This window comes from Corvus kubaryi, unplaced genomic scaffold, assembly GCF_017639235.1.
Source record: "Corvus kubaryi isolate FWS band 111438036 unplaced genomic scaffold, C.kubaryi_AGA036_p1.0 74, whole genome shotgun sequence".
NCBI classification, from domain to species: domain Eukaryota; kingdom Metazoa; phylum Chordata; class Aves; order Passeriformes; family Corvidae; genus Corvus; species Corvus kubaryi.
Genome location: NW_024582061.1, coordinates 15,260,676 through 15,287,965, shown reverse-complemented (window position 1 = coordinate 15,287,965; position 27,290 = coordinate 15,260,676). Strand labels below are relative to the sequence as shown.

The 27,290-nt window shown below is 48.6% G+C and overlaps 1 protein-coding gene across 1 annotated transcript; it reads right to left on the bottom strand.

Annotated features, from left to right (window-relative positions):
* Nucleotides 1-6,164: 6,164 nt before the first annotated feature.
* CYTH4 (cytohesin 4) lies at nt 6,165-24,268 on the bottom strand. Its single transcript, XM_042051035.1, has 13 exons — nt 24,158-24,268; nt 18,266-18,348; nt 16,229-16,329; nt 15,914-15,980; nt 12,539-12,657; nt 12,092-12,172; nt 11,346-11,458; nt 10,644-10,792; nt 9,513-9,624; nt 9,031-9,107; nt 8,596-8,667; nt 7,627-7,781; nt 6,165-7,294 (listed from the first exon to the last, which is right to left on the bottom strand). Exons 1-13 carry the CDS (start codon nt 24,174-24,176, stop codon nt 7,222-7,224), a joined length of 1,221 nt encoding a protein of 406 aa, XP_041906969.1. The 5' UTR covers nt 24,177-24,268; the 3' UTR covers nt 6,165-7,221.
* Between the last annotated feature and the right edge of the window lie 3,022 nt (nt 24,269-27,290).

The following is a 27,290-nucleotide window of genomic DNA, read 5'->3' as shown; positions in this document are numbered from 1 at the left end:
ACTCTCAAAATATAACTAGGCACCATTGAAATAAAATCTTGGGATTTTTTTTTTTTAAGTCCAGACTTATGTTTGGGGAAATTGATGATATTTTGATCTAACTTGGGAAAGATGGTGGTCAAATGGTAAATGGATATAACAAAGTACTGTAGTGGAAAAAGAATATGTATGTATGTGCATGTGTTCATAGAATGTTTTGGTTTGAAAGAGATCTTTGAAGATCATCTAATCCATCCCTTGCTACCATGGGCAGGGACATCTTCCATTAGACCACGTTGCTGAAAGCCCTCTCCCACCTGGCCTTGAACAATTCCAGTGATGGTGCATCCCCAGCTTCTCTGGGCAAACTGTTCCAGTGTCTCACCACCCTCATCACAAGAAGTTTCTTCCTTATATCCAATCTAAATCTATCTTCTTTCGGTTTAAATCTGCTGCCTGTAAAGATCCCTCTGGATGTCATTCCTTCCCATGAGTGTGTCAAATTCACCACTCCAGCTCAGTGTTATCTGCAAACTTGCTGAGGCTATACTTAATGCCACTCTCTCTGACATTAATGAAGATACTAAACAATGTGAGTCCCAGGACAAAGACACCACTCCATACTGGGTGTCCACACCCCCCAGTGTGTTGCCTACCATTACCTGCATTCTAACCACATCAGAGTAAAGGCATCACTGTAGGGACACCAAGCCCTGAGATGTGAAGCTGTGCACATCTGGGGTTTAGGGTCAGCTGGCATTGCCAGGAACCTGGAAGACGTGCACTGCTTCCCTGCAGCATGTGTCTCTGAGCTGCTTGCACCCCTCTGTCCCTTTCTGCTGTCTCCCTTGAAGTGTCTCTAGCCTCTCTGTGTGCAAAGCACACTTTCTTCTGCTGAATGCCCTCTGGAGAGGGGACCAAGCAGGCCATTAGCTCCTGGATATTGAAATCACAGCTCCAGGTGCAACTGGTGAGGAAAGTGGAGGGCTGCAGCAAGGAAAACAGAATGCTACACAACAGAGCCCCTGTGCTCTGTGATTATGACTTCAGACTTGCCAACCCTCCCTTCTCTTCCCACCCTTCTCTTCCCTCCCCTGTTACCATGCTGTTTGTTCTGGGTCTCTTATTGGCTCCCACTTTTGGGTTTTTTTTTTCCCCATCCTACCTATATTTGCTCAAGGCCAAGCATAATACCATGAGAAGAAGGGGATATCTGCAATGCAAATTCTGAGGATCTTCTCCTGCCCAGGCACAAAAAATCCCCAGGATACTTTCCAGGAAGGGAAAATGTGCAGAATCATCTCTGTCCCTCTATCTCCACTGAGGGCTGGTTGTGGAAGCCCTGCCGGAATTTGGGGTGTTTTTCTCAGCCAGAAGGCAGCAGGCAACAGGCAAATCACTGTTATCTGTGTGTCTTCCTTTTCAGGGAGAGCCGTGTGTCTTTTTCATTTAGGTAATAACAGGCTTTTGGCAGCACCTCCAGCGCAAACCCAAGCTGCAGGTGAGCAGCAGGAGCAGAAGAGTTTGGCTGAGGTTTAACAGCTCACATTCCACTGATAATAGGGGGTTTTCCCAGAGCTCTGCCAAGGCAGGCTGAGTCTGTCCAGGGAGCAGGAGGGTAGGAGAGGCAGCATCAGGAAAAAGGGGTTTCGTTAAGGCAAGTTCATGGAGAGGGATGAGCAAAGCCCAGAAGGTGGAAGGTACCATGGGAAAGAGAAGCCAGAGGCAGAGGTGAGGTGAAAGGATTACAGCAGAGAGAAACTAAAGGAAGAGAATGGAGGATTCTGGAAAGCAGCATAAATTTGGACAAAGTTGGGAAGGGTCAAAATTTCTGATGAAATTTCTGATGACAGAAAGTCCCCATAGTAGTATTTTTTGAGGAAACAAAATGCTAGCTTTCTGCACACTTTATGCCATGATGGGGGAAGATCAATTACAAGCTCCAAGAAATTCCTGACTGCTATGTGAGTTTTCACACAATTGCAAGGGTTTATATTTCTCTCCCTTTTATTTTCTCTCCCATGTTGCAATAGAAGATAAATGAGAGCACACACACAAAAATACCCCAACAAACAAAAAAGCAAACAACCAAATCCAACAAAACCAAAAGCAAATACCCAAGCTCAAACTCAGCCATGTGTTGTTTGTTAATATATTCACACTGTTTCAAGGTGTCTCTCCCCAACAAGTCAATTTTAAAACCTCCAGTTTTCCACTTCTCCAAAAAAGGATTTAACACAATTTTCCACGTTCACATTGCACATGTGCCTCCCATGTGCTGCTGGACGGTTATACTTTTGTGACCTTTTGCCCCACTGGGAGGTCTGTGACCCCCAAAGGAGGCTCTGACTTACCCGTGAATGTGATCCCAATCAGATGGGGCTTCACTGTCACTCAGAAGCTTGCTGACTAGCAATAAATATTCATAGAACTGATTAGATGTTAATTGCACAAATCACCACCTCTTCAGCCAACTCCGGGAACCTTGCTGCCACCCACCATAGTTAAAGAGGCAGCAGAAAACGTCTCTTCTGTAGGTCCCTTAAGGTCAGTCTGGCACCTCAGATGGAGGAGGTTAAATGACTCACCTTGCCACGTCCCTTAACACAGCCACAGCAGCCCTTCCCCAGTTCTGCCCCAGGTGAAGGGCTGTGTTCCTGCTAGCGTAGCCCCCAGGGGTCAGGAGCCCTGTGGTTCCTGTAGCCACCTCTGCAGTCTGTCCTGCCCCCTCTCCCCACACACTGCTTGCTGTCCCACCCCACAAGGACTGCCCTTCCCTGCTCCTCTGTTATCTCTGTTCTTCCCACACAGACAGTTTTGCCAGGTCCCTTCAGCAAGGTACACGAGCAAAGCATGCTGTGCTGGCAGGACATATGGTCCTCTCCCTGCACAGGCTGTGCCTTTGAGGGCCCATATGCGATGGCCACCTTGCACCATCTCCACTGTCTCCCTGAAGTGTTGGGCTGGCACGCCTGGTGACGCGACTCTCCGTCCCACGGAAGGGGACAGCTGTGGGACACGAGGTGCCCCTCGCTGGTGTGACACAGCGGCTGTGGCAGAGGTTGCAGGCTCCTCAGAGGGTGTTCGTACCTTGCACCTTCCTGATATTTGTGCTGCCCCTGCTCTGGAGCTGAGGTGGAAGCCCCGTTCTTGTCAGTGCCAGCCCTTCTTCACTGACGACCCACACAGACCCAGACTCCTCCACCCTCCCTGACTCATTCCTGGCATCCCTCTGCCCCACCATGCAAACCCTCCTTGAACTTGGCCCAGTAGCACCAGCCTTCAGCAGCAAATGGCTGTGTGTATACAGGCTCACACACATGGGAATGTGATAACCTGGGACAGGCAACATTCATCTTCATTGCAGAGAGGCAGCAGGATTGGAAATGGCATGGCAAGATGAGACTGCTGCACGCCCCTGTCACAGGCACTTAGAGCAGAGACACTGCAGATGTGACAGCAGTGACACTCCAAGAAATCCTGGTCAGGTCTCAGCCCCTGTCTGCCTGGGCTTCCTCCAGCTCCCCAAATGGGCCCTCTGCCAGGCTGGAGGCAGAAGTGATCCAGAGCAAGGCGCAGCAGAGAGGCCATGGCACCTTTGAGAGCCATTGTGCTCTCTACCTTTGTGCTCTGGCCTTTCTGTGTGAAATGTGTACTCAAAAAAAAACTTGAAGAAGGAAGAAGTCCCTCAGTGGGTCCTCCACCCTCAGGTATCTAGTTGCTTTCCAACCACCAAACATAAGGGGTGGGAGACAGGAGGAACTGCTCCTGTTGGGCTCACAAATCTGACCATGCCATTCCAACCAGCTCCAATACAGAGGGGCTGTGCTTCTTTCCATACAAATGACTGATCTCAGAGGGAGAAGACTGGCTCCCATCCCTCTGAGGCCATTGCAATAGCCTTCCATTCCTACGGATTTGTGGTACTTGCTGACGAAACTGTTTTCCCCTCTTGGTGTCAATCCCTGCCCTGCTGTGGAGGGGTGAGGCACAAGTGCTCGCACAGAGGGAGTTAAAAGGCTGGCAGTCCCAGTGCATATAACCCTGTTTAGCTGGCAGAAAAGAGCTCCATGATTCTCCTGTTGTGCTGAAGGCTGTGTGACACACAGCTGAGGAGTTTCAGGCCTGACAGGAATAGTTTCTCTAATGGGTGCTCTCACCTTGCCACTGAACACCACCCCTGGCCAACTTGCATGCAGAGTCTTGCCTCCACTTGCTCCTGAGCCCCCATCACCAAGAGCATTCACCCCCTGGCAAAGGACAGGTTCAACTGATGTCCTTTGATCACTCTCAATCCATAATTCAGTCCAGTCTGCCTCTATTTGTACGCTGTCCTTCCCCTCCACCTCACAGAGATTTTCTCTACCTAAGCTGTAGTGCATGAGGCTGCTGGCTCTCCTCACAGCTGCTCCATCTCTGTCGCTGCAAACAATTTCTAGAATGCCTTTTTAAAATGTATTAGCCTTCCAAAAAGGAGCTGATAAACAGGGGACAGCAGGACAGGAAGGAGTGGGGAGGAGGCAGGATGCAGCAATGTGGTCTATTCCACACATCTGCAGCATTCTCCTCCTCCCAGCCCTTTTATGAAAATAGATGGACATTTATTATGAAAAGGAACAGCTGTGTGTGTGCAGGAATCCTTAGGCAGGCAGGGAATAAGGGTCAGTCTTCTGTGTGTATGTCTGTGTGAGCCACACACGCTGCCTATGAGAAAGAGAAATGCCTCTACCATCCAGACAGCAATCTGTCAGACTGAGCACCTGAGGGGCTCTGTGTGTGCCTGTCTGTGTGTCTGTCCATGTGTCTGCACCTGTGTGAGCTGCTGCAGCTGCCCTCAGCAAAGAGAATGTGTGGTGGTGGTGGTCAGCAACACGTTCCCTGGTGGTGCCATTCGAGCTGCACAAGTCGTTCCGATCATAAATTTCTAAGGGCTCCAAGAGAGTCTGTCAAAGCACACAGACATGCATGGGTGGTTGGTTTTAGAGACCTGTCCTGAGACACCCGGGCCAATACCGAACACACAGGTACTCAGCAGGCTTGAGGTCAAGGACACCACTCAGAGAGAGCACGTGTTGCACTGCTGGTGGGCAACACCATCGTGTTTGTGACACTGAGGAGACTGGGCCTCGTATAGCAAGGGCTTTAGAAATGCATTCTCTGTGCTGCAGAAACTCATACTGTCTGTCTCCTTACTTCAGTTTCCAGGAGAGACAAAACATGGTCCAACCCTTCCTGACTCTTGTGGTTAGTTTGATGGATGGAAATTACACAATTGCCTGTCTCTGTGCATTGTTTTGCCTCTCTCAAGTTGTACTTCCCACCCTGTCCCCACTAGGAGTAATTTCTCTCTGCAGTGTGTGGGTATCTAAGGGAAGAAGGGAGGAGAAAGGACATATGCAGCCTGAAGAGAATTAGAAGGGCTGGGGATGAGGAGGAATGGGGAAGAGCTTGGATAGACCCTGCTGTCACAGGAATGATCCAGGTAAACTATAGGGAGGGCTTAGCCTGGATTCCCTCACCCAACAGCAGACTGTGGGTAGAATAGAGATGCCAGACTACATTTTGATGGCTTTTGTCACACAGAGTATAAGCCTGAGAAGCACCTAGAACAGACATTTCCCACCCCAATCCTAGGCTCTGGGGCATCTCTCACCAACCAGATGCATATTTGTATTTCTCTTACATATATGGGAGACGTTGCCAAGATAAGGGGCCATATCCTGACTTCTCTTCCACCTCTGGACACGAGCCTGCCTCCCTGCACTAAAGCCAAAGCAGGAGTGAATGTGTGTGTGTAAGCACGTGTGCTGCAGAGCAGTGGGCAGCAAACTCACTCTGTATCACATCAGTAACAAAGAGATTCAGCGCAGGAGACATTTGAAGGCATGAGCAGAAGAAAACCTTCACGTTCCTTCTCCAGGGTGAGTGCGTGCTTCAACTCTGAGATACGCTCCCTGCCTCTGGAAATTAATTCACCATTCCTGTGGCTTGGGTGAAAATAACCGGAATGAATAATGGGGTTGTGCTGGCCCTGCTGCAGACTGCCTGGTAAATACAGCCCTCTGCAGGAAGGAAAAGGCCAAGAGACTGCAGTGGTGCTCAGGCTGCTCTGCTGGGCACAGGAACATGACACTCTTATCTCACATCCTCTGACTTTATCACAAAAATGACCATGTTTCCCTGAGTTCTGGGCTTGTTTTAAGCACTTTTATTTCTTTCTTTACACAAGAGACAAAACCCCCAGACTCCAGATTATACGATTGTGTGAAGATGGGAATGAATGCCTCTGTGTGTGTGTTCAGGCGTGGGGGAGGCATATGTACCTCCATTTTTTCATGCCATCTGGCTGCAAAACTTGAGATACAAAACCCAGGCCTCTGAGCTGCTCAAGGAACCAACCTTTGTTGGGGAGCCATCAGCCGGAAGGAGAGCTAGTGTTTGGGTTTCTTCCCTAAGGAAATCTGTGGTGGTCCATGAGTCTCAAAAAAGAGAGCCAAAACACCCAGAGCTGCTTCCGTGGTCTGACAGCATCTCTGTGCTCAGTTAGCCCTTATGTTGAACAGGGATCCAGTACCTTTACCTTTTTCAAATCTATGACTCAGTCACAGAACGGGGACTTACCAGGATTACAGCCCTCACTACAGGCTTTGTGAAGGAGGAGAGAGGGATTTCTTCTGAACTGAGGGCTTCTTTTCTTACCTTGACCTCTGGTTTCACAGTGAGTTGCTAAATAACAGCGGCCTCCAGCCCACAACCACTACACATCTGTTCATGGAAGAGAAGCCACTGGGGCCATTCTGCTCTGCAACTGACTGGACCATGCTCAGCTGCTCCAAGAGAATCTGCATGGTCCCTCACAGAAAAATACCCTGACCTGGTGTGACGGCAGGAGGGGCTGGAGACACAGTGCAGACATTCCTGTCTCCTCTCAGATCCTGTCCCATATGTCTGGGGCTACATGGGAGAACCCAAAGGCCAGCTGCTGTTGAGCTGTTATGTTCAGACACGGGCAACCCCATGCCCACACTTCTGACAGTCCTCAGGGGATCACACCCTGCACCTCTGCCTTCAGTTTGGAAAGGGAAGAAGCAGAGAGGGGAAGCTGTCCTGTCAGTCATCTGCCTGCCAAGTGGGAGGCAGAGGGAACCAAAGCTCCCAAACTTCTTCACTGGAAGAGCCCAGCATGAGAGGGAAGCTGTCCAACAACCTACACCTTCCTGATGCCAGTGACCAGGTCACAGTTCAGTTTTTGCTGGCAATCTTTTTCTTACGGGCAGAGACCAGATCATAGAAAGGATCCTGTGTGATGCTGGTCCTGGAAATAAGAGGAAATGAGAGCAAAAGTGAGAGATTTAATGATGGAGAGCAGCACAGACAACTTAAATGAACTTGCACAGAGACACCACTTATCAAAATGTAGGACTGGAGACCTGCAGACTCACAGCAGAGAATTTAGCCGTGGCTATAGATTCTCCAGAAGGGACTTTGAAACTCTTTAAAGTCAAGGGGTTGGTACCCTAACCATAGCTGTTAGACTGAAAACATTTCTTTCCACCCCCCTTTCCAAGCTCTGATAGCCAAATAAACTGTGTGACCATTTGTCCCTGGGGCTGAAAAAAGACAACTCAGGCCTCAAGTTCTCCTCACCGTATTGCCTCAATCCACTCATCACGCTCTGCTGGAGTGGCTGCTGAGATCTTGTAGGACTGATGCTTGCCTTCAACCACCTTCCCATCCCCATCTGTTTTGCAGGCTTTGATCTTCTGCCCTTTGCAGTTGGGATTGAAGAGTTCAAAGCAGTTCTGTCCAAAAGGAAACAAAATGGAGCAGTAGGATAAGACAAGGGGACCAAGGAGACTGCTGCCTTCAGCCACAGGTGACAGGCTCAGAGAGCTTCCAATGGGGAGGAGTCTGTCTCCAAAATGCAGCAAACTCCATCCTTCCCCACCCCAAAAATTTCCTTATGAGTTAGATGACTGTCCTTCTTAGGTAAATACACCCTTCACGTGAAGGACTGGACACCAAAACAGGCTTTATGGAGAGATGGAGCATCAGCACTTATCAAAACACACCTTCTGGGACCTGTCACTCTGCTCCATTCGTGAAAATCCCTCCCCCTTTTCAGTAGAGGCAACATCCTCTTTTTCTGCCTGCCACCACACAGATAGAAGGCACTTTTCCCAGAGCCATGACACATCGAAGAGTGGGTATCCACAAAAGACACACAGAAGAAATGTGTCACTTCCTGGGCAAGTTCCCTAACACCAACAGCTCTGTTTGGTCTACATGTGCTGTAACTCATTGTGGAGAGCCCCGAGGAGAGAAATTAAACCCACATCTCCTGGTGCAAAACAAGTAGGAAGTCAGCTGTGTGCCCCCCTACGCACACGTACACATGTGAAAACATACAATACAGTCAGCCAAAGGACAGCTCTCTACTCACACCAAAACCATAAATTAAAAACAGAGTTGTGTTGAGATGGGGGCACAAGGCAGTTTGGAATGGCACTTTCCCTCTGAGAAGCAAGTAGAGTAGGAGTGATTTGTGTGCATCTTCTCTTCCCTCCAACCATCTGATAGCCTGTGTTGGCAGACTGCCAACCAATGGAGACTTACTGGCTTTTTGGGATCATCCACCTTCCGGACTGATAGGTTCTCCAAGGGGATAATGCCCAGAGGCTCTTTGTCCTGAAGGCAAGGAAACATGAATTAACACCCCAAATAGCTCCCCAAATCTATGCCACTGTTTAGAACCTCTCTGATTTCCCCTGTGTGGGCCTTTGTGGAGGTGACAAGGGCAGAGTATGGCTGGGGAGACCCCTTCCATTGACACAATGGGGAGTTCAGTCAGACCACAGCTGCAGTGTCCAGCCTCTCTCCTCCTCCAGACCGGAGGTGAGGATACAGCATAGGAGAGAGTGGAGCTGTGAGTTCAGTCTGGGAGCACGGGATAAAAGGGAGAGACTTGCCCCCCACCCTCTGCTCCTCCCTGGCCCCTCAGAGGCTCATAACCACCCAGGACAGTTTCCCAGCCATGAGTTCAGCCTTTACCGTGGTATATTCAAAGTAATACAGGCAGTTATCGGTCAGAATGAACCAACGGCGTTTCCAGGTTTTCACACGTCCTCCTAAAGGCAGTGAGGTTCAGAAGCCATTAGTCACACATTTTTCTGTCCTTCCCGCAAGCCACGCACACCGAGTCACACCCTCCCCGCTCTCCCTGTAGGTGAGCCCCAAGGAGACACCACTGAGGTGATGCCGTATGATAGACACACACACAGAGCCAAATTTGCTCGGATGGGGCTGGGAATGGGGAGGGATATGTTTCTGAGTCCCTTTTTGAGCAGACAGAGCCTGCAGGAGCTGGGACGAGGGAGCAGGCAGCCGGTTCCAACAGCAGGTGTCAGCCTCAGCCCATGGCAGCAGACAGGAGCGAAGGACAGAGGAGATGAGGGTAGGTGCCCGGGGGAGATTTGTGGTGGGAGGCAGGCAAACCGGGAGGTCAGAGGAGCTAGGGGAGTCTTCCCCCTCACCTAGTTTCAGCAGCCAGCCTTCACGGTTAGGGTTGAAGAAAGTGTGGGTGAGGTCGTTGCCATCGTCCTCTGGTATGGAGAACGGCTCGTTCTTTATGCTCTCAAACAGATTCTGCCCCGGAGCATTGGTGGGGAAGGAGAGAGAGAGAGAGCAGAGAGAGAGAGAGGGAGGAAGAAAGATTGATTTCTGACAAAGCTTGTACACAACTATCCTAGGTCCATCTGGTCCACCACTATTTTTACAAGGGAAGATGGGTGAACGGCAGGGGAGCACACAATGAGCACTGGGGGTAAAACAGTCCCCAGTCTGCACCTCACAGGGTCTCGGGGGGAAAAGGGGGAGGTCACCAGCTCTTTCCTGCATCTCGTGTCATAAAAAGAGTCTCAGTTTGGAAAATCACAGCCACAAGATGGTGCTCCCATAGCTAGACAGGCTGCAGTGACCAAACCCAGCCTGTCACGAGTGCTGCTGTGGGTAGTATTAAGGCACTAGGATGGGACTCAACACGGCAGAGATGTAGCCCCATTTAGTCCCCGGGCTGGTGGTGCCAAACACTGCCGGGCAGTGCAACGTAGAGACCAGCACGTAGAGCTACGTGCCCACAAGGAGGCACATTTCACAGAGCCAAAGCTTTGGCATTGAGGGGCACAAAGGGTGGCATTCATAACAGCACACAGTTACAGTGAGGCAGGTTACTGGCTTTCAAAGGACACTGATATGTTGCTCACATCATTGTATTTGCCATCATTTATTACACAAAAACCAAGCCAAAGAAAAAAAAAAAAAGACTACAGGCTCCTGCAACTTTCCTCAAATTGGCTACAAGAAATGACACTCTGGAGAAAGCTCTAAAGCCTCTACCCTGAGGGGATGCTGCTCAGCAAACCCAGGTATGGGATGTAGGCAGCCTCTCTGACACAAGACAGAAGTTATTCTGCCCAGGCTGGCTGGGTGAAGCCAGACACATAGCCAGGCTGCCCACCTCTACTCTGCCTCCCAGGGCAGGTCCCATCCCTGCTGACCCTTTGGGAAAAAGCCAGCTGCAGCTTTGCTAAAGGGTGCATCCCCTGTCTCTGCACCTTTGCTTCTCAGTGGACCCCAGGGGATGAGAAAATGGGAATTCTTCTTACCTTTAAAAGCTCTTCTGGCAGGTCCCCTCCATTGTCAATGCCTCTGTTGATGGACACAAACCTTTCAAAGTGGGGTTTGTCTTTCACATTGGGGTTGTGCAGGCTGGTGTTAAGCATGATGATAGAGAAGGAGAGTACATAACAGGTATCTAGCAATGAGAAAGAAAATCAGGATGGGTGGCGCTTGTCTTAGAGCGCAGATCAATCCACACCTAAGGTGGCTTGGTTTCTAGTCACTGAAGAAGAGAGTCATCCTCTCATTTACAGGAGAAGGGACCTGTTCCCCCTGCTAGGAGAGAGAGGAACAGAGCCAATCTCCTGCGATAGAGGTGATTCCATGCCCTCAGGATAATGGGGCAAGTTGGGCAGATGCAGTCTAGTAACAGCTCTGCCAGCAGGAAAGTTTCTGCAGACCCACATTTGTCAGGGCTATCCTTGCTGTGATGACATAATACCTCATGTGAGGCTGGGAGCCCTTCTCTAGTCTCTTGCCCATCGGGAGGGCCTGGAGCACAGTAGCAAAAGGAAAACTGAAGGTGCTCAGTTTATTGAAAAGCTTCACAGGAACTGGGCTGCCTCCTTTAGCTTAAGGGGAAACACACTTCCAAGTGATGCTGCCTGTGCTCTGTAAATGGAAAAGGAGGGCTCCTCTCCCTGGCAAACAGCACAGCTCAGCTTTACAGGCCTTCTCCCCATAAGCACCTGTGGACTGGAACACTCCCGGGTTACACTTGCAGTACCAGTTGGCAAAGGCCTCCATCATCCGGTCAATCTTCTGCGCCTCCCCAGGCAGCCGGAAGCTCCAGAGGAACTGTCTGTCAGGAGCAGAGTGCCAGAGAGTTAGTCAGGTTGGGCCCAAGGGACACTGATGCCTCCCCTCAACCCACACAACACCATGAACTTAAGAGAAGTCATCCCGTCACACTGGGGAGACAACACAGCGCACGGAGCAGGAGCTCTGCTCCTCCCTACAAACTGCCTGGATACATCAGCCTCAAACACCCCAAATGCAGGAAGCAGAACTAAGCCTCCCAGAAATCATGGCTCTGCTTCCCTAATGAGAGGCCTGCAAGGCAGCAGAGACCTCAGGAGAAAGAGTCCTGCCAGGAGGCGGCCTGTAATAAAACGAGGTGCCCTAAAACAGGCACTGAGGAGAGACATGTTTCCTGCTGCGAAAAATAACTTTTACCATCCCCCCAGACACTGAAGCCACAGTGACCCACTTTTCTGCACGTGGCCAGTCCAATCAACGGGCCATGAGAGTGTTTCCACCCCCCCGAGAAGTAGCTGACACCTCACAGAGTAACAGCCCTGGAGCCAACACACACAGCAGGGCCTTGGGAAGCTCCCATTTCAGCCCAAGGGAGCTTCCTGACCTTCCTGGGTGGCCAGACCCAGTGGCTGAGCAGGTTCCAGTGCTGCCCCCTGCACCCAGCACGCTCACTCACCTCAGCGCCTGCACCAGGTTGAGGTTGGCAAACTGGTGACATGCCACAAAGGCCTGGAGGATCTGAATGTTTGTGGGGTCCCTGGGAGAGGATAGAGGGGAAAGGTCAGAAGAGAGCTTTGGCCCTGCTCAGTTTGGATGTCCCTTGGTGTGACAACATGCACCTGGCTCCACCCCAGTCTCACTTCCCCTCTGACCAAGAAGAATCCAAGGTACACACTCCAGTCTGAGAAGACCAATCCCATTACAGGCAGGAGGAAAGGTAGCCCATACAGCCAGCCCTAGTCACACCCCAAAGACCCTCCCAGGGCTCTCCTGCCGACCCAGCCCACGGTGGTTGGAGATATCTTCAGTCCTGGCACCTGGCCACAGGTCATCCAAAATGGTTGTTCAGAGGGCCCAGGCAGGACAGGGCCTCCAAGGGGTCTCCTCACCCTGGATTGCTCACCTCCCACCCAGGTAATCCCCAATGGCTGTCTTGTTCAGGCCTTCACCCTTGTGGAGGAATCTGGCGATCTCCTGCAGGTCTGAGGACAATACCTGGTGCTCGATCAGGTACTGGATGCCCTGGGGAGAAGAAGTAGGACAGGGAAGTAAAACAGCTCTGTAGTCTAATGAGAAAGTAGGATCCCATCACTCTGATATCAGCCTTCCTTAGCTTTGATGGACTTGCCTCCTCTGTTATTACCCAGCCTCTTCATGGGTGTAAGAAATGAGACAACTCTTAAAAAAAGATTAATTTATTGAAAATAGAAAAATTGAAAAATTACAGAAATTAGAAAAATATAAGAATTTGGGATCCTATGGCTCAGTAGATGGTATGCCCCAGGAGCGCAGGGATTTGAGATCTTCTGGCTGAGACAGCACTAGACCTCAGGTAGAGAAAAAGAACTTGCAGTGCTGGGCTGACTTTAAAAAAAATTACTAAAAGCCCCTTAAAAGGGGTAAGGCTTTGAATGCCCAGCACTGACGTCTACCACAACTAGCCTGCAGAGAGCAAGAGGGGAAAAGAGGCCCCGCCTCTCTGCTTCATCCTTTTTAGAGTGTCTTTGCTCCGCCCCCCCAGTCCGCCCACAGCCCGCCCCTTCAGTCCAAAGCGATTGGTGCTTTCCCTTTGATGGATCATCTCCGTCCACCAATGGCTCATCGTTGTCAGAGGGGTGGTATTAGTTGAGATAAGGGAGCTACAATGCCGTCATTAAAATTCAGGTATTCAGGTTGCCATGGAGCTTGCCTGCAGAGTAATGGCTGTGGCTAAAAATAGCTGCTGGCTATTAGAACTAGAACTGGGGTTTTTGGCCTTGGAATCAGAATGCAAGTGAAAACCACCTAAAAAGGTATTAAAATACATCCAACACATCTCAAAACACTTGTAAAAGTATACAGTAAACACAGGAAAGGTAACTCTTATGGTGTACAAGTGGTTTGAAGTTTGAAAAGGGAGCATAAGTTGGTGATTTTAACTGGGGAATTTTAACTGGGAAGGGTGCAACTCTCTTAATAAACCACTTTGAACAATTGAAAACACTGATAATGGAATTGGATTTTTGTACCTGGACTGATGGGTTAATTTTAAGATTCAATTTAAAATATTTAACTCAAAATTAATTAATTAAAGCACTTAATATGCAAAGACCAAGCACAAATAGGGATTTCATGTATGACAATGGGAGACCACAGCCATATTCTCATCTTTATTCAATTCCTCTTCATCCACTAAGGGTTGCCAGTCCCATTTTCATTTCATCCCTAGATTAGGCTAAATGTTTCACTGGGATGGAAACTCAAACAAACAAAATAGGGCAATGTAGATTAAAAGTCCAAAAAGGAAAAGTCAAAATAATTAATTTTAATATTTTTAATCAAAATGTCTTAGTGTTCTGTTCCTAAATGTCTTTTCTTTTCCTAAATTAATTTAACTTGAAAGAGAAATTGTTTGTTTAAAAGAAGGCATTAAAAAATGTACTCAGACAAAAAGATAGGGACTTGAGACAACTTAAAACAATTTTTTCCCAGATTTTTCCTCTATGTCACAGAACAGAGAAGTTCCAATGTTTTCAGCTCCATCCCTCCTAGACAATAAGGATGGAATATGCTTTTTAAGGAATATAGGGGGTGTGAATTGGGTTGTGCAAAGAGTCAATATCCTATTTTAGAGAGAATATCATGATTTTCAAAGCCAGAGAAAAAGCTGAGGCTTTTTTCAAAAGACTCTTGACAATATCTAACAACTCTGCAGTTCTCCAGACCACATTGCAATTCTCCTTGCAATATACAATAAAGGAATGAAAATTGTTTCAGATCCATCAAAATGTTCTACTTCAACAGAATCATTTCACTTTCCCTTGCAATATATATGAAACTATTTTTAAAATGCCCCAAAGAAAAAGCAGTTTTAAAAGAAGAAATTGAAATTTTTGTGAGATTTTTTTTCCCACTCTATTTTCCTTTCTTTTTTCCCCAGATGGATTTTCAGTAAGATCAATTTAATTTTGAAAAGTATTGCAGTGATGATGGGGCCCCATTTTCCAGAGGAAAATGTTTCTCCCCAAAGGTTTTTATCAGCCAGATTCCTAATGCTTACCTCCTCTAGCCTCAGGAACTTTCCATGGGATCTTGGAGATAGGAACTCATTTATAAGTGTCAGCATTGCATGGATGGAGTGTAACCTTAGAAAGGAGGGGCAAAGAAATTTCCTTGCATTGCAGCACCTCCCACTCTCTGGCATGTAGCAAGAGGGGGGCAATAATCAGAGATCTGCATTATACAGGCACACAGTAGATAACATTTTGACCAGTCTGATTGGCATTGAACTCATAAAGCTAAACTGGTCTGGGGTTAGAATTAGTTCGGGTATTCCTGCACAGCGTGGCACAGCGCCACAGAGAGAGATGCCTTGGGGGCTTTGAACCAAGGTCAGGCAGAAAGGCAAAATAAAACCTACTCTCATGCAGGCTGTAAGTACTGATGTCGCTGCTATGGACAGCTCCCACTGGCTGGGGTGTGGACACAGGGGAAGGCATCTTGACACTCTCAGCAGGACAGAGGAGGCATGAAAAGCTGTCACGCAGAGCAGCAGCCAGCCGAGGTGTCAGCTGTGGTCGCCAGCTGATGATCAGCTACCGTTTGATCACAGCTTGTGGTTTCCCTTGAAGAGCTCAAAAAGTGCTCCACCAGTCAGGAGGAAGGAAGAGGGAACTGTTTCTCTCACATCTTCTCTACTTAATCATGATGGTTTTAGAGCTTTCTGCAGAGGGCTGAAGGCTATGGAGTCTTCACATCACTGGTCAGTGCCCCAGAAAGTGGAAAAGCTGTGTTTAATCCCCAGTTCAACCAAAACCAAAACTGCTTCCAAACTGACAGAGGCAGCTTGTCCTCTTCTGTTCTGAATGAGCCAAGGAACCTGACACACTCTCAAAACTTCTCACCTTCTTCTTACTTCATCCTCCTCTATCACACTATAGCAAATTCCTAGACTCTCACAGTCAAGAAGGGCAGTGCTGAAGGAAATCTGGCTCTCATGGCATGCTGGCAGTGTTCAACCATCCTCCCTTTACTTCTCCTAGGTTTGGGTTGAATTGTGTGGCGTGGCCTCTAAGCACATGACCGGGAGGGAGGCAACACAGCTTGATCACATCAGAAGACCTCACTCAGGGGCAGCAGGGTGGAGGCTGCTCCTAATGGGGGCCCTAGTGAGGTAGGAACCCATCCCCACAGTCCCCTGCCATAGCTCCTTCCACATCGGTGGCTGCAACTGGAACGGCAGCCAGCAGAGGCTCTTCCTCCCAGCTTTATCCTCAAAGGTGGAATGAACAAATCCTACCTTTTCAGGATCCATGTTGAATTTCTTCCTGCCCAGGGACAGAATTTTATCCCTCTGTGACAGCTTGCTGCAAACACAAAAAAGATAGGAAAAGTCAAACTTAGAATAAAGGACCATGTCATTTCACTCACAAGGTAACTTAGATATCTCAAGGACAGGTGTCTGACTACCCAGGAATAAAGAGAAATCTAAGAGGAGAGAAGGGTATTCCTGGCCTCATTTCCCTGTCCTTGTTGTGAGCTGAATCCCAGCAGTGTTTTTGTTTTCTCTTCAAAAGAGAGACTTTGTAAGCAAAGGAATACTCATTCCACTTGCCTGGTCTGCTCTCCAGGATTATCCTCTGTCTCTTGCCTCTCCTCTGCATGTTGGAAACACTCGATCTCTGCAAACACCTCAGCAATCTCTTCCTTCAGCCTCTGCAAAAGAAATATCAGGAAGATGAAGGCAGTGGAGGGAAAAACAGCAGACACACAGAGCATGTCTTACTCATGTCTATTGTCACTCAAGACTGGAAAAATCAACCTTAATCAGTGTGGTGAGTGTCAGAGAACTGACCCCACTGTTGATTTCAGTTCCTCAAACAATGTCAGATGCAAGAATCCTTCCACTGTGCCCATTTCTTTTGAGCTTTTACTTTGCATAGCCCTGCTACACATCCAGGAAAGGAGAAGTGGAACTGGTATCTGTGAGATCAATATGAACCTGAAGTGGCTGTATTGTGAAACACAGAATTTTTAATGTACCTGTCATTTAAATACCATTGAACAGATACCTCTCTTCAGGTGACAGGCAGGGGAAGAAGGGTTATTTTATGACAGATCCTTTCTCATCAAGGAATGAGGATGTGGATGGAGCACATAATCAGACAGAGAAACTGAATTTCTGCAATATCCCATAATTTAAAACATCATCTGGGTTTCAGTTTTGCTCTGGCCACCTTCTGTTGTGCTTCATTGGTCCACAGAGCTATGAGTGTTCCTTACTAAGTTTTAGGTGTTGCACAAATGTAACAGAGCCATGATCTCAGATCATGAATTTCAAATGATTCTCAGTTTTGTTATTTTATTCACTGCTGTCTTTTGCAGTGTTACTGGCAAGCCGAGACCCATCCTCTTTCCTCCTCCCCTGACCCCTTCCCCCAGATATGCCCCCAAGTCTTTGTGTTTAAGGGTACTGATAGATATTTTCTTAAAAAATCCCCTGGGGAAAATATCTCTTTTCACCTAAACTCATTCTGCTCCACTGGACAATGTGTACCCCATTGCTTAATAGTTTTGGGTTCTAAAGTGTGAGTTTGTGCAGCCTAGCAACCTTTTGCTGTCCATAGTCGGCAAAAAAATGTGGTATTCCTATTCAAGTGTCCTGCTTCTTACAGTGCCCATCGCCTGTTCTGAAAATTGTCAAGAGAAGAACCACACACAGGCAAATCACAGGCACACACACTCATAACCTGTTTTGTAAGAGGGGACAAGAGACCATTCTGGTTTGCAGCAGAGAGAGGAGGTCTGGAAGCCTGAGAAGTAATATATAGTTTGGCTTAATCCTTTACTCTATGCCAGGAAATATTGCAGCTATTCCCTAGGCATCTGGACAGCTTCATGTTGTGGGAAAATCAGTCCAAGTCCAATGATTCAGTGCAATAAGCTCTCTCAAATGGGAAACCACATTTCAGGGTGGAGGCAGAACGGAATAGAAAGGGCACAGCACTATGCAGGACTGCGATGCAGTCTTAGTGACTGATTTTGAATCTGTTACTTTCAGACATTTTAGGAGGCACTGGAGAAATGGTTGGGTCTGCTAAAAGAAAAGAAGAAAAGCAAGTTCAGCCACAGAAACTTGTGTGGAAGGTCCTGCCATGAGACGTCTTCGAAGAGACAGGATCCTTCATGGAGGACTTGTTAGAGGTCCCCAAAGCAAACAAAAGTTTGATAAACACAGGGGGATGCTGCAGGTAACCAGGACTGATATGTCATTAGCAGGTAACCAGTAATTAAAAAGAATCATAAATGCTGAGCCTGATGCCTGCCAGTATGACTTACTGAAGACATTTCTTTAATCCCAAGTATGCAATCCCAGCTCATCCCTGCTCATAATCTGATCAGCCTTTCTCAAGTATCCCATTAGGGCAGCTGATGATTCCTGCAACAGAGAGCACCACAGGCTGGATGCACCCTGGTGGCAAATAGGCCAGGGCAGCCTGAAGTTTAAAACTGAAGTTGGATCATGACAGAGAAAATGTCTCCTGTGCAAGAGCGCTTCTGCATGGCCTGGACTGTTGTTACGTGAGGATGCTCCTTGGTGAAGACAGATTTGGGAAGGCTAGGCAGGCACGAGGGACCAGATGGTCCTTACCTTAATATCATCCAAAAGCTCCTGTTTGTGCTTCCTGATTGTCTCTATTTCAGCCTCTTCAGCCCCACTCAAGTCAGTTGACTCTGGAAGAATAAAGATGCCTGTGAGAACACTGCTGGGGCCAACATATCATGGACAAAGCTGTCCCAACCTCTCAACACTTACACTCTCCCAGGGTCATGCCACAGCAGCTCCGATTTCTGTGTTTCAGCATCTGTCCTCTCTGCTGTTGCAACCACTGCACCTCACCTTTGCCTTGAAAATGGTTCTCAGTCCAGAGTGTGCAGCACAGACCATACCCCACTCCTCGCAGCCAGAGGCTGTGCACAGCCCTCTCAGCTGACCCTGCAGACACCCACTACCTGCTCAGCCAATTCTACTCAACCTGAGCACAGTGAGTAAGTCTCACCAAATGCTCTCCAGTGGTTTTTATGTCAGTCATCTTTAGGTACCGAAAATCTGTGACCTAAATACTTCATCTACATCCAAACATCCCAAGAAAACCACTGGCTTCATGAGTTGATCTGCCATAGCCAGAGTCAGAAATGGCTTAAGTGAGAAAATCGAGGTCTTTCAAGTGTGAGGGCAGGATCTGGGGGATGAAAGCCTTGCTGAGGAAGGAATGTCTTTGGGAGGCTGTTGTTCTGTGGACAGCAGAAAATGCAGAAATATGAGTAGGCTTCCTTGTAATGTACAGGAACTTAAATAGCAGCAAAGCCAAGGAAACCACAATATGATTCATAAAAGGCCTAAAAGAATTGGGGTGACAGAATTACCGCTAAATATAATCCAGGTGAAACACAGCCTCCTCAGCAAGCAGAATGAGAAGGCTGCAGCCCTAGAGAGGACACAAAGCAGAAGGTGAGGCCCCAGGAAAAAAGCAGAGCTCGCAGAAGGCTGAGAGCTCTGGAGGTCACTGCTGAACTTGCAAACGGGATCCTTGCTGCACCTAAACACTGCAAGATAAAGCCTACCCAGGAAGCCAGGTCAAGTCACTGGATGCCCTGCTCCACTGTTTCATAAGACGAAATCCCCTGGGCCTCCCATCTTCCCAGAAAAAGGGGAAGTAGCACTAGTTGCGTTGGAAATTCTTTTAGTGTGGATCTCACATGCAAAACAACTGCTATAAATATGAGTGGAAGAAAAAAAGGGAAGGAAGCAGCCACGACAGACAGAAGGAAAAGCGACAAGGGCAATCATCTTCGTATGCTTCTTTCCTGTCATGGCCACAACAGCTCAGAAAGACCCGCCTTTCCCAATCCTAATCTCTCCCCCATCCTCCTGGCTGGTTGGGTTTCCATGTGCTAAGTATGTTCCTGTTACTTTTCTCAGGCTGCAGCCTCTCTCCTGTCACTCCTTCTGCTGGTTTCAAGCATTGCATTCCCTGGGGAGAAGCTGCTGAGTCTGTGGGAGTAAAGCACTGGACAAGGAGCCAGCATGAAGCCAGGCTGGGAAGGACCCACGTGCCCTCCCAGCCCTGCAAGCAGCCCTTGTGAGGAGCTGCAAGAAGCTGACTGATTGCTGAAGCCAGTCAAGAGGGAAGGAAAACCTGTGGCATCCAGAAGCTTATGACAGCCAAATCCGTAGGTGAGGGGAAAACCAAAGCAGGCAGGCAGGTTAGCAAACAAAAGATAAACAAACGAAAAGAAACCACAAAGAAAACCAACCAAAAACATTCAGTGGCTCTCCTACTTGTTAGGTGGGTTGCTGACTTCCCTTTGAATGTCAGCCCTGCGCCTCTGAGCAATGCCCAGCTCCTTCAGCTTAATTTGTGTATGCTGCAGTTGTGGTGTCTGCAGGAGATGAGGCCATCCTCTCCGTCTCTCCAGTCGTATCTCTCTCACTCCTGTCGGGGCTTGTAACTGTGGAATCACTGGGGTTATTCTTTGACAAATTACCAGAGTCCTTTTGCCCTGTATTTCTTTCCACAAAAGCACTGTAGGAGGACATACCTGAGGAACCTTGCCTTCCCCTGCCCCACCAGCAAACTCTGTGGTGTGGCTGGTTGCTTTGCTTCAGTTGTTCTGTGTCTACTAAAGCAGCCTAAAGCATCTCAGAGTCATGAGGCTCCCAGAGGATGCCATCTCACCCACACGACCCCCAACAAGCCTGTAAATAACACAGTCCCCCTTCCTCCTGAACGTCTGAAAACCCCAACTCCCAACTGCCCAGTTTGTCAGAATGAGAAAAGTGTGGGAAGGACTGCGAGTGTGGGGAGGGCAGGGGAGAAAAAGAATGAGTCATGGAGAAGGGGAAGGAATCAAGGGGTAAGAAAGCAGGAAAGGGTGACATAGTTTGGAAGAAAATCAGATGGATGAAACTTGCAGGGCAATTTAGACTGAGCTGCAGATAGAGTCCTTGTTAGGTTTCCTATACAGCTTAAGTCCTTGACTGCTTCGGAAAAGAATTCTGAGGTCCATGCCTGCACATTACTCCGCTTCCCTAACAGGAGGCCTGATGCTCTGCTCTTTGGAGGGCATTCATCACTGCTACTGCACACTTTGGGGTCTGCACTTGGGGGAAGTGAACACAGAAGGCTTGTCTGGGGAACCTTCTGCAGAAAGGCAGTGAAGGCAGCAGAGGCAGCTAGGCAAGCAGCAGGTGAGATAATAGAGCTGCTTTGCCCTTGCTTCCCCTCTCTCTCCATGTTGAGAACAAGCTGAGCCAACAGGAGAGGGACGTTCAGAGGGAAGCACTGCCTGGCTCACTCTGGACACTTGCAGAAGCAGAGGGAATCCAGCCCTGTACCAAGGGATTGAGGAATGGCTTCAGCCTTGTCAGAGTCCTCAGCACCACCTCAGTTCCACTTCCCTCTAGGACTAGGTCAGCACACAGACGAAGCACAGCCCTGGTCAGGGTCCCCTGCACAGGGGGAAATTTCACCCTGATGAAGAACACACCACAAAAACACCCGCAGATTTCAGAAGGATGCTGTCAGCCCAACCAACACTGAAGTCTTCCAGTTCAGACACACAGAAACCCTGTCCAGAGAGGACATTAGGTTGTTGTTTGGAAAGTGAGCAAGTGTTGAAAGGAAAATGTCTCAGCATCACATTTGTGGGTCTTACACCTGCTCCTGAGGTTGTTTCCCCACTCTCAGGGCAGACCCAGACTCCACGAACTGACCAGGATTGTGTTTTCAGTGCTGTCACTCAAAACAGTACACAGACTGCAATTCCTGTTGTGGGGACTTAGGCCTTCAGCCTCCCCATCTAAAGGGCACATCGGAGTTACCCAAACATCTGGGTACTTGTGTGGCCAGCAGAGAGTTCTGTGTGCGCTGGTTTCACTTCCCATTGCGAAGGGTTCTGCTGAACCACCAGGTGCTAACCGAGGCTTTCAGTCCCATGGAAAATTATAGGAACAGGGAGATGGCTTTTGAAGCACAGAGGTAAGTGGGAAGTGACCACCCAGAAGAGCTGGAAGGAAGGACTGCAGAAGCAGCAGGGGAAGGTACAAAGAATGACTGTATCTGTAGCACTGCTGCCGACCATCCATGTGTTATACACCCACGGTAGGACACCAAAGGTTCATCAGGCCCATTTGTAAGGCAATGGAGGGCTTTGAGTGTAGCTGCTAAAGGGTTTGGGCACCTCCACCCATGGCAGCACACAAGCAGAGCAGCCTGATGGGCAGCTTCTGCCTGAAGGAGGCTCTCTGGTAGAAAAACTTCACCTGAAATTCCTTTTCTATTTTGATATGGCTTCTGTGTCATCTCCTGCACAGACCACCACCTCCACAGCCAGGTGCTAGCCTAATAGCAGAGAGATGACAGAAAGCCTTCCAGCTCCTCAGTTCCCTCCAGCCATGTGTGTCTCCCTCCAGCAGCCACTCCACAGGTCTCTGCCAGCTTGTGTCAGAAGAAATTCAACATAAATCCCAACAGGTTTAATTTGCACATTTCAGCTATGGGGGGAAAGGTGGGAAGAAGAATTTATGTTGTCTCCTGGTCCCCTTATCCCACATGACAACTTACATCCATCCTTCAGGATAACTTCCAGTGACTTTTGACTACGGCTCTTACCCCACACATCCCAGCACAGGATACCACAGTACTAGTCTGCTCTCCCATGTTTCACACATCCAGCTCAAGGGCTTGGCACACCAGCTCTGTGGCCTCACCCAGACAGTCCTGAGAGGGTTCTGAAGGAAGCTGGAGGAGGACACACACTGCAGGGAGAGCAGCCTCCCCAAGGTATCAAGTCTCACCTGCAAACAGATGTGTACCTAACAGGACCATTGCCTCTCCAGGTAGGAGTGGCCCCAGTGAAAGGTGTACACACACTTCTGACCTCCAGGACAATCATGCCTCAACTGAGCAATTCCAAGTGCGTTCAGTACTCTAAAGCTCACTGGGAAACTGTTGCTGGTGGCAGCCTTGGCTCCCAAGGGAGTTCAGCATCAAACTCACTTTCTCACCCAGCTGTGGAATGACAGGACGGGATTGAGCAAAAACATCAGTCAGAGCCAGCACATGTCTCCAGGCATTGCCTGTCTCCAGGCTCTGCCTCTACCCAGAACTGAGCAAACCCACACTGTGCCTGAATAGGATCTCATTGTGCTACTTCAGGGTGTACACTTGCTTGAAAGTATGCTCACTTGAATGTGTAACTCTCAAGACATAATTAACTCACTAACACCTAACTTGAGTGAATGACTATGTCAGACCTTTGGTTAGGAGACCCCCAGTTCCTGTTGAAGGCACACCCCAAAATAAATAGAAAAATATGAGTTATCCCTCCTCCTGTCCAGTTTGTCCTGCAGAAGCTTTGTCCACAGTTGCTTTCAGGTAGTGAGGGCTGGGTGATCAGAAGAGCCCCGTTTTCACCAACATTCAACACCAGACAGATGCTGGCAAGAACTCAGCTCCCAAAGGTACCACCAATTTCCCTGACAAGCAAGGCTGGTATGTGGTTTGAGCAAGCCCTTTCCTTGGCTACACACCTCAGAGCTAAAAAGTGCGCAACAGCTGTTGAAAGTGGGCACTTCTTTCTGCTTTCACTCTGTGCTCCATATCCCATACACAAAAGCCTGAGGGGACAGAGTCAAAATGAGAATAGACATTGCAAGGTGATCCTTTTTCTTCCTGGCCTTTGTTCAGCCTGTTCCCATTCATCTCTCCCACTTTGCTGGCTTTGTGCAGACACACACTCAGAGCTTCCTCAGCCAGAAGCTGGAAATGTTCAGTCTGGTGGTGTGCCTTTCCTTGCTGAATCCCAAGCACTTTATCCACCACCTGCCAAAGCAGGAAATAAAAGCTAAGATCTCTCAGTTCCTCAGATGTGGCTTATTTCCCCTCACCCACATCTGCCCACTGAGATGGTTTCAGGCAGGCCCACCTGTAGATCACTTGGAGCTTCTAGAAGCCTATTACAGTGGTTTACCTCTAACATGGACAGAAGCACAAGAGGCCCCAGTACCAAAAGCCTTGCAAGGGCATTACACTGGGATACCCAACTGCATGAGAGGCTCCACAAAGGCAAACCAGATCCTGGGATCTGTAGGGAAACACCACTGAAGAGCTTCCCAGAGTTGCATGAAGAGCAGCCAAAGCCTGCAAGTGCTCACCCCAGGTGTCACATACATCATTGACACCGAGGGGTCAGTTCCCAGCTCAGCCCAAGCAACCAGAGCAGTAACACTCTCAGCACAAAGGCCCATTCAAACCAGTGAGAAAATTTCTCTTGATGTGAAAGAAGAGCGAGTAAAATGCCCAATGCTGAAGACTGACAAGCAATTAACTGTACCACCAGGGATCTCCCAGCATGTCATTCCTCCAGCCACCAGCCGCAGCATCCACTCTGGCTGCTGGGATCTCATGGTGTGTTCTGCTCCATCAAACTGAGTGCACAGCCCTCACCCCATGAAAGGCACCCAATGATTGAGGCTTACCAGCAGGACAAAGATCCATCCTGAAGAGCACGATATATTTTCAACACAAGGGTTGTTCCTCCTTGTATTTGGCTTGTTCAGATGCTTCACAGAACCGAAACTTGGAGCCAGCGAACAAGACCGCAGAGGCTTTGGGGGGGGGGCGGGTTTCCCTGTGACTCCTCCCTTTCCTTCCTCATCCTCCCCCCCCCAACCACCTCCCCCACGATCACATGTCACAAGCTTGTAGCAGTGGAGGAAAGTGTGTGTGCATGTTTCGATGAGCTAACAAGGGCTCATTGGCTACTTCGGAAATAAAAATGCACAAATGTATTTCCATCCCAGCGGCTTTTTGGGGATCTCTGTTTGAGGAGACTAAAGTGAGCAGTGAGAGGCTTTCGTCCGAGATCCTCGGAGGAGGGGGGGGAAGGAAAGGAAGTTCTGGATTCAGAAAACCCATCTGATTGGGGAAGTGGTTTCATTTTAAAGGGAAGATTCTTCCGTGTTAATTCTGCAGCAGGTTGGGGTGGGGGCAGGGATGGGGATGAACACTCCAGAATTGGGGAATTGTTGATGGAGGGGAAAATAACGTCGTCAGACTCTTCTGCCTCTCTCACTGCTCAATAAGGCACTTTAATTGTAGCTCCTTCCCCCCCCCCCCCCCCCAACAAACTGTTTTTCTCGTGAAACCTTGTAAGTAAGAATAGAGTGAACTAAGAAGAAATGCAGTCCTCTCTCAGGTTTACCAATACTGCTGCTGGTGAGAGAGCTGGCATTAGCAGGACTGTTGTGAAGGCACTTGTGCTGCTCTGTTCTCTTGTGAGGCACAGAGGTGCTCTTTCTTCTCCAAGCCCTCCACACAGCTCCAGGAGGCTGTACACACCACATCCCCTTGGGTTGTTTTTGGTTGCTGTGTGATTTATGCGGTAGACCTGTGCTGTAGGCAATGTGGGGGAAAAAATCCTCATGCAGGAGAGGACCATGTCAGAGCTGTAAGAACTGATGATTGAATAAATAGGTCAAGGTCAAATTCAAAACAGGTGTAATGCCCAAGTGCTCTTGCCTCTTCTGGCAAGATTGGAGCTGTAGAGGGTTGGCTTCTCTCCATCCATGAACACTTTCCTCTGAAGCACTCTACATCCTCAGCTCCCCAACCTGCTGCTGTACTCATGGCAGTCACGGCAAAACAGGGCCAGACTTGTACCTGCCATCTTTCCCCGAGACAGCAAGGTAGAGTTTGCAAGAGCATTGCACGTGTAGAAAACTAAGAAAAGCTTGCATCTGTGCACACTCACCACCACATGGAAGAGGCTCCTGTGAGACTGAAGGTCCTTGACTCCCTAGGAAGGGAAGAGCTATAACCTTCCCACATTCCCATTCGCTGAGTCTGGTCTGAAGTCCTCTGGAGAGAATAACTGGCCCTTTAGAAGGCTTGGTGTGAAAGGTATGATCTGCCTGAACACTCTGGCTAGGGTCCATTGCTCTAGGGCCATTCAGCCTCACGAAGAAAGACACAGATTGCCCTCCCTTCCTCCCAGTCTCTTGTATTTGCTGTAACCTGCAGCTATGCTGTAGGTTCAATGCTGTTACTGGAGAGGACAAGAGCTCTTATGAACCTCCAGTGAAGAGTGGGAGATATCCCCACCTTAAACATGTCAAGTGGCAGTAGAAATCCAGAATGAATGTACACAGGCAGCTGTAGGCAGGGTCACAAACAACCTGTGATCTTTAGGAAGAGTCAGTGGCAAACATTTAGGACTCACTTTCCACAGCCAGTTTCAATATTTACAAAGAAGCAGCTAGACACTTACCTGGGAGTAAAAAAAAAAGGATAAGAGAGTGAGCTACATGAATGCGAACTGATTTCAAACTCTTACACCCATGTCTGTCCACATTCTTCATTACACACAATGTCCACACCTAAAAGCTATCAGAGGCCTGCATTTGGGTCACAAATTTTCAAAAACCTACCCTTTGTAAACTAAATTTCTGTCTTGAGATTCTGGGCCACATAGGAGGAGAATTCACTGCTCCACAGTCTGGCCCAGAGCCCCCAGTTTCTTCACTGGAGCTGGTTCTGGTGTGTCACCTCCAGTCCTTCCTTCCATCACTCTTTTCTACAAAAAATAGTTTCAGCAGTATTGCAGCTGACATCAAGCAGACATGTCAACCTAAAGTACTCCCTTGAAGGTGTGCTCTTGCCTGTCTCAAAGGTAGGAGACATACAGGCAGCTTGATCAGGGCTGCCCTTACACACGTGTGTGTGAGCAGGACAAACCACAAAGACCTGCAAACGCCAAAATGGACACCTCTGTACACTGCAGAAGTACTGTCAGCCACTCCAACAGAGTACAAAACCTGGCCCTGTGTCTCTCCTGCATACTTCCTTCATCTTTTAGCTCCCTGATGTTTCGTTCCAAAGCTTTTCCTGCCTGTCTGTTGGAATGCCTGAATGCCCTGTTTTGAGACCTTGTTACTCTTTCAGTTCAATGATCACCTCCACTACTTGCATACCTCTGGTTCTGCTAGCCTTGCTTGTGACACTTGATGCACTTTAAATGCTTTCAGTTATTTCAGCCAGAGGAGTCTGAATGGGAAATGCACTGATAAAAAACTGCATGAGTCTGTGTCATGTGAAAGCAAAGCACCCCTGAGATGTTTCCTCGTGAGGGTACACAGCAGATAGGATCATATAACTAAACGAACCCTGGAGCATCTCCCATTCTTTCCAAAGTGCAGGGTAAGGATGTCTCCCTGTCCAGGTCCCTAGTCCTCCACCAGTTCAGATGGTGGACAAACTACTTCAGTTTTAGGCTTACCCTGGAGCAAAACAACCAGTTCCTCTCTTGAGGAAACCTAGAACCAGATGAGGAGTCAGTCTGCTTGAGCATCCCAGACAGGCAACATGGACCTGTAGTCAACTCAGATGGATACCAATACTACCCCAGCCAGCAGTGTGTCAGAAAATGCCCTTAAGGTGTCACATGTTCTGTGGTCATGGCATCAAAAGACCGTGAATGGACTACAGAACAGAACTTCGATTATTTCAAGTAAAAAAGGTAGGGGGACAGCACCCAAAGAAAAACAGTGACAGAGAGAATGAGGGAGAAGGGAAGGGAAGGGAAGGGAAGGGAAGGGAAGGGAAGGGAAGGGA